This window comes from Cryptomeria japonica, chromosome 3 (assembly GCF_030272615.1).
Source record: "Cryptomeria japonica chromosome 3, Sugi_1.0, whole genome shotgun sequence".
NCBI classification, from domain to species: Eukaryota; Viridiplantae; Streptophyta; class Pinopsida; order Cupressales; family Cupressaceae; genus Cryptomeria; species Cryptomeria japonica.
This window is the reverse complement of record NC_081407.1, coordinates 434439663-434447461: the sequence shown is the minus strand read 5'-3', so window position 1 is coordinate 434447461 and position 7799 is coordinate 434439663. Positions and strand designations below refer to the sequence as shown.

Here is a 7799-nt window from a genome sequence, read left to right as displayed (position 1 = left end):
GATAATATTTCATGGGGTTACTTCAAGGAATTTCAAAAGAAAATGCATGCTAGAGAGCATATACCGACATAAGTAGTCAACCAGTATAAGAAGACAATTTGTTTTATGGTGGATACTGACACCTGTATGATGGAAGTAGTTATCCCTAGAACCACATGAGTATTACCTATGTGATATGAGGTAGAAAAGGATCTACTCATTGCTTATGCTAACCATCTGTTAGAGAAACCAACGGATACCACTGCAGAAAGATTTGGGACTTACAAAGAAAAACCTCTACAAGTCCACTTTGAGTTGCAGAGACCACTAATTGCTAAGAAAATAGGGAAGGAAGTAGAAGCATTTGCTGAGCAGGCAAGATTTAAAAACAAGAAGATAGTAGCAGCAAGGGCTAAGTATGCAACAGAGCAAGGTGAAGCATCAAGTGTACCTACCAGTACCCCTACCGATACGACTAGAGATGAAAAAGCCAAAGCAACAGAGAAGAAGATGGAAGAAGAGAAACCGACTAAATCACAAAGAGGGAAACCATCTAAAATTCAGTTCTAGAGAAAGTAGAAAACTGTTGATCCACCTATTGCACCAGTTCAAACCAGAAAGAGGAAGAAGCAACAAGCCCACAAACCAACAAATGATGAAGAGGCTACTAAATCAAAGGAAGATAAAAGAGGACTTAGAGAAAGTGTTAAGAAAGCCTAAGGCAATCGGTAAGGGCAAGTCACCTAAGAAACCATTTACATTGGAAGACTCTTTCAATAGAATGGTTCAAATAATCAAGGATTATGGGATATACAAAGTTTTGAATGCATTGTTTGTTCATTTATCTGAAAGTAACAAAGAGAGATTGAAGATGCAGTCGTCTTCAGTATGAATAAATTTAGCAGAGCCCTCATTGAGCTACAAGGGCATATTCCAAATTATTTGTATAATCTAATTGATGCAAGTGGCAGGCTGCCATTAGCCAAGACAAAGAATTCGTTGATTATATCTTTAAGCACTTGCAACCGGAAACAAGTGAAGAATAAATTGAACAGATAAAGGTTAATGCAAAGGCATCATTTAGATCCAAGAAGAGATTAACAAGAATGTTAATAGGAGAGACTAAATCAGTCCAGAAGGAGACTGAGATTTTGATCAAGAAGGCTTTAGGTCTCATCTCGGATGGAGAAAAGATGAAAAAGTTGAGGAAGATAGTTCTGAAAAAGCTAAAGGAAGAAGAACTTCCTAAAGGTGTTAACATCACAGATTTTGAACCGGACAACAAGTATATGTATGATGATCTGATCGATACTGAACCGATATTCATTCCTGATGATAACACCAGAGACAATGTTGATAATAATGTTGATAATACAGATGTACTGGATGTTGATGTTCAAATGCTTGAACAATATGAGCAACAAGAGGAACAAGTGGAGAAGCAAAATGAAGAAAAGAGCTCTGATGAGCCACCGGTGAACACACAACCTACTGATAGTCAAATTCCATCGGTAAGTGTAAATGTTGATGTCAGTCAAAAGGAAAAGACAGATGAAAATACTAATGAGGAAGTACCGGTGAATGAACAAAATGTGGAAACACAACCACCACCGGTCAAGGACACCATTGAGGAAGAGAAGACAAAAGAAGATAAGACCGAGAAGGTGAAAATAGAGAAAGAAAAGGTAGAGAAAAAGGAGACAAAGGAGAAGAAAATAATTGATGATGATGATGACGACTCGGTGAGTATTAAAGGGCCTATTGGTATGGACAATCTGAGTTCTCAATTGATGGAGATTGCAACAATGATGCAATCTAGAGCTCAAAAGAAGAGAATTAAGGAACAAAAAAGAGAGGCAGAGACAATCAAGATAGCAGTTGATATTTTGTCTAGTCTCCTACCAGAGACTAATACTGAAATTTTTGTCACTTCCATTGACAAACTTGGACAGTTGGTTACCGATGTTGGAGATGAACTCAAGACTTTTGAAGATGCAACATATATATCAGTTGAAAAGGATTACAAGAAGAAAAGGAAAAAAACTTCTAATGTCTGAGATAGATAAATGTAAGGTAGCACTCATGGTTGATGAAGACCTGTTGAAGAATGCACTAGAAACCAGAGGAAAGATTTTGGCTACTATTTCAAAGTTTTCACTATTTTGTGCTAACTTGAAGGAGAAAAGGGAAGATGCTGAGAAATAACTTTAAATCTTGAGTGAAACTTTTAGACTCTTGAATGACTCAGCTATTTTTTTGGGTAGATCCGTTGTAGACTTACATCACAAACTTGAGATGTATGAACATGAGTTGGTCAAATGGATAAGATCATTGAAGGAGCTCCAGACTCAACTAATTCCTAAAGTTGAAATTTTACAACGAGCATACAAGGAGTTAGAGGCTATTTTGGCTACACCTGAGATGATCACAGTTGATGCAATGGAGGAATTAGCCGGGCAGATAAAGACACATGTTGAGATTACCGACACACTATTAGAGACATGGGATAATGATCTCAAACAGTTGAAGTTTCATTTTAGTGATGCTTTTTCTAAAATTGCTTTGTAAAAACTTTATGACTTATATTTATATATGCTCTGATGCAAATTTTGACCTAAAATGTATATATCTTTCATGTATTTTACTTCTTTATTTGGCATTGTTGTCAAAGGGGGAGTAATAGTTAAGAGTAAGTCAAAATTTTGCATGTAATGTAAAGAGAGAGTAATAGGAGTAATCACCAAGGGGAGTACATGTCATATAGTCAATTTTTGTATTGCACACTTAGTTGACAAAAAATTCTAAGTGTTGCCATCAATGCCAAAGGGGGAGATTGTTGGCATTTGATCATTTGATCTTAACCAATAATTATTTGTTCGCTTGATGCAACTGGTATATGTTTGATTAGATTGTTGTATGTTGTCATTGATGGCAACTATGTTTTTACAGTCATCTAAGTCCCATAGGTCAACCAACAAGGCTTAAGCGGTAAGCAAAGACAATTTTATCAGAACTGGTAATTAGGACTTTAACCGGTAAAAGACAGACAATATTATATTCCGACAACTGATACAGGAAATCTATGAAGAATGAGATGATGCAGTTTTGCAACATCAATGAAGGCTGGTAGATGGAGTTATGTCCGTGACCGCATGTGCAGATTCGATCGGATGAACGTGATCTGATTGACATAGCAGGTATTCTGACTGAGACTTAACCGGTAGAGATGAAAATCACTTAGATCAGTAAAGTGACACAAAATTGGATTTGTTATGTCAGTGGTCGACATAACTAAAGCGTGCAATGTAAGATTGTCTAGATGCATTGAATCTAGGGAATTGTAACAAGGTTCTAACTGACCTAATGATGATTTTAAGTGTGTGATGAGGTATGAAGGGATATATGAGTATGAGCTTGAAAGTGTGAAAGATCATTTAGCGAATTTTGTATTTCTGATAGTGCGGTGATCAAAGGAGTTGAGAGATGAAGTATATGTGATGTCGTATATTCTGAAGCGGATCTTATCAAACACTGAAGGCGTTATACTGAGATCATTTGTACTTGTTGTCTCCCTAATAGTTGCAGCAAGATAATCCTCTTACAAGGTCACTCCTAACAGGGTGCAGTCAGATCCTAAAAGGTCTGATCATTAAATCCTCTAACCAGGTGACACATTAACTTGTGTTTGCAAATCCCAGTAACTTGGGTAGCTTCTAACAGGGCTGGTCCTCACAAGCCTTTTTGTAAATCTCTTAACCACGCTTAGACACTTCTAACAGGGTGTGCCTCTAACCGGGTGTTGTAGACCTTAACTGGTCAGATCTCTATACTGCAAATAGTGGATCTTTGTGGGTACCTACTCCCACCGTGGTTTTTCCTATTTGGGTTTTCCACGTATAAACTCTTGTGTCATGTGGTTTATGCTTTATGTGGTGATTGCATACTTGGTGTTATTTCTTATATGCCTATTAAGTTTTAAGTTGGTGAAATTGATAATCAGATTTGTATTGCTTTTACTTGCATTGATTCACCCCCTCTCAGTGCCTTATAAGTTCATCAATAAACATGGAGAAAATTGGATGTAGTTTTTAGTATCAAATCATTTCCTTTCCTTTCCTATCCACATTGCTTATGACATGCTTCCAATATAAAATAAAAGGAAAATTTGAACATTAGGACAATAGAAAATAGTTTTTTGGGGGTTTGATTATAATTGTTGGGAAAACTTTCTTAGGTTTGGGTCACTTCTTAGAAGTCCCTACACAATTTTGGAAAAAAAATCTTTAACTTTTTGTACATGGATGTTCTTGGATAATGAAAAACTAAAAACAAATTTAGATTGAATGAAACTAAAGGAGAAAATAAAGAAAAAAAATGGTATTTTTAGGAAAATCACATGTATAATTGACATTGATGAATTCATTGTTTTTGCAAGATGGTGATTTTGCAATCGCCACTTGTTTTAGAAGCGATAGATTTATGGAGGCAAAAAAATAAAAGAAGTTTAAGGAAAACATGAAAGTGCAAGGAAACAATGAAAGACAAATGAGAATTATTGGAGACAACCAGATGGGTACAAAATATTTGACATTTAGGTTTTTGCCTTGGAGGTGAAAACCAATTATCACGTTTTCATTTTAACACATCATGTTGATTTTTGAAGATTTGTATCTTCCTTGGAATAGCCATTTTAGCCTTTGTTTTTTAGGGCATTTACATATACAAAGATCGAATGATTATCTATTTGGAGGTACTAAAGGTTTGTAGACATCAAGATCGAATCTAGTGCCAAGAGTTATTTTTGTAGAACTTATTTTTTTGTTTGTTGATGTAAGAATAAATTCAGTAGTTCTTAGATTGAATCAAATAATCACTCAACTTTATAAATTTTAAAACTTAAACATCTTATACAATTCTTCTTATATATTTCTAAAAATCAAACACAAATATTTAATCACATTCAAATCTATCTCGTCTTCCTAAAAATCCAAATATGCATTTACTTTTTATTGTTTCATTTTATTTTAAAATAAAAAAAGAAAGACAGATTTCTATCCCAACTTATTACTCTAAAATTATATACCATTCATTTCCCATATAGTCTTTAATCCTAAATTTAATATAACCTTTGTGACACGATCTCTCTACAACTACCGAGAGCCCCCTCAAAAACCACAAAATAACATGCACAAATTGAATATTTTATTGTCACTAATTTGTCCCACTTTACCAGTATAAATACAAAAATAAATAAACAATGATAACTCACAATTAGCCTATGTATGCGATTCTCATTACTTCATTCGGGACACTTTCAAGGCTGTATACTGTCTCTGATTTAGTCGAGCGTGGATGTGAATTAAGGTAGCAGACGCTAGACACAGACATGTCTACAACACTCGACAATTCTTCTTCTTCAGGTGCATTTCCAGTAACCAATCGCGTATCCTTTTCACTTTCTTTTCCTATTCATTTTGTTTATTTATTTATTTTCTGATTGAAATGGAAGCAGAAGACACACCCAATGACTCGAATCATGACGATAGCATTGAATATTTGAGGATCTCAGACTATGAACCAATCTCGTCAGAAAATCCAACCCAAGACAACAGTGTGGATTTACATAATCACAATAATGCAGATGGGTTTCAACCAGTTGATTCAGTGGTTCAGAATGCAGATAATGGCACTACAATATCATACAATGGCATTGAGATCCATGTATTTGGCAATGCAAATGGTTTTATAGAAGCGGGCCTCCAAATAAGCAATGGGTCTCACTCCAATCATAATACAGTAGATACAGAAGAGGAGGAGGAAGAAGACAGATTGAGAGAAGAAGCACAGAAGGCAATAAGAGAAGCCAACAGGGCAGATGCAGAAAGGAGAAATGCCCCTTTACCCCCGCAAACGAGCTCCGCTATTATGAATGCCATGAGGGGTATTTCATTGCAAGGTTTTAGGCCTGATTGGGTTGACACTGTTCCTGAACATCAGTGGATCGATCAGCTCAGAAGAAGATCCAGAGAGGCTCCTCCTCAAACCTAGGCAGAACTATTATCAGAGTATTTTATGTGCGATATTTTTATTTTTCCTTTTTCGATCAATTGGCTATTTTCTCAAAATTTCCAAAAAGTAGATTCGTGAGTCAACAAATTTTACAATAATATATATATGTGGTGATAGCAATTCCCAATTTTTATGTTGGAATTATTCAATGTGTAGAAGATTTCCCTGCTTTTCGCACCTATCTAATTAAAATATTTGCCCATTATTCTTTACATTTTCCCCTCCTCCTATACGCTTGGAACCCTAAATTATAAAGTGAGTATTACATACAAGTTTCTGCCAGCTTCTTTGTTTACATTTGTTCTAGGGTTTTTACTTTCCTCTATATATCCCTTTTTCTGCAAACACACATTGCTATTATTGTTTGTACTCATGATCTATTTCTTAAAATAAAATCTCATAATCTACTAAGATAAGAGTGAAAAAATACAACTTTTCTATCATTCAAGAAGCTAGTAAAAATCCATAGGGAGAATCAAAAGATGAAGATTACATTATCTCCATATTGTTAAAACTGGCCATGTAGCTAAGAAACCTTGTGAATCTATGAATATATTCACGTTAAGAGTTTAAAATAAATTGGCCATGATCAAAATCACAGCAATATTCATCAGTGCAAGAATCCTGATAATTAAGCATAAGAAGTAAATTTAATTGAGTGACCCGCACACTATCTTCATGATGTCCTCAACAAAGGAAGAGCTCCGTTGTGGACTCTTGTCTTCTTTTTGGGAAGCGGATTATTCTTTTGTTCCCTTTATCCTTCAATTCCCTGTGTATCTGCATCCTGCACTGCTCCACATTGGGGAATTGGCTGATTAGAAGGCCATCTGGTGTGCTTCTGTGGGGCTTATGGTTATCTCTCGGTGGCATCTAAAGAGGAGTGTTGTGATGTTACCAACCTACCATTTCTCTCCTTTGAATAATTTTAGGGAGAACCCAAGCTTCAAGCCTTCCAGTCAACAACTTCTTACCCCTCGTAGTTGGCAGCCTCAAACTGGAAGGAAAATCTAAATCCTTCTCCTCAAGAGTGAACGAATCATCATTTCATCAGCATCTCTCTATACTCCTGCTTTTGTTGCTACTTGTCTCTCCGTTTCAATGAGATTTTCATCATTGAACATGACATCGTTACCCTTGTAATCCAATCTGAATATAGATTGAGTTCATCCAAGTCAATGGCATCATGAGACTCTTTGTCCTCCATCATTTTGGTGTAGAGGCAGAGGGTATATTGAATGAAGACAAGGTCCTTGAGGCATTCTTGGGTTAACGTATCCCACTTCTTGATGTGAATGCTCTCAATTGGGTTTCAGTTGCTCTCACACCTAGAAGTATTATAGGGTTGGCATAAAACGTTGGTGGCCAACTTCTAGAGATTTGGTCTTTGAGCACTATAATCTTCCAACCTCGAATCTATGAAAAAGACACTTAGAAAATTATAAGAATTTCCTCAAACAGAGTACAGTTGTGATCCCACCCATAAATGTGCTGCAAGATTGGCATAAAACATGGATGGCCAGCCTCTGAAAATTTTGTGTTCAGGCACCATACTCTTTCCATCACAAATCTACGAGTACATTTACAAAATCATAAGTATTAAGTAAAATTTTGTAAACTTAAGCTAAAATTACATTTATCAAAGAAGTCTACAACACAAGATTCGCATGAGAGGGAAAAATGCTAAAAATAGTAGTAAGGAAACTTGGAGTTAAAGAGAGTATATGATTGAAGGGGGAGAAAGCATAGTA

The 7799-nt window shown here is 35.8% G+C and overlaps 1 protein-coding gene across 1 annotated transcript; it reads left to right on the top strand.

The window, feature by feature from the left end:
- The first annotated feature begins 5236 nt into the window (after nucleotides 1-5236).
- Nucleotides 5237-6260, top strand: LOC131068484 (uncharacterized). The gene is made up of 2 exons (XM_058003668.2): nucleotides 5237-5399; nucleotides 5492-6260. Exons 1-2 carry the CDS (start codon nucleotides 5366-5368, stop codon nucleotides 6025-6027), a joined length of 570 nt encoding a protein of 189 aa, XP_057859651.1. The 5' UTR covers nucleotides 5237-5365; the 3' UTR covers nucleotides 6028-6260.
- The last annotated feature ends 1539 nt before the right edge of the window (nucleotides 6261-7799 follow it).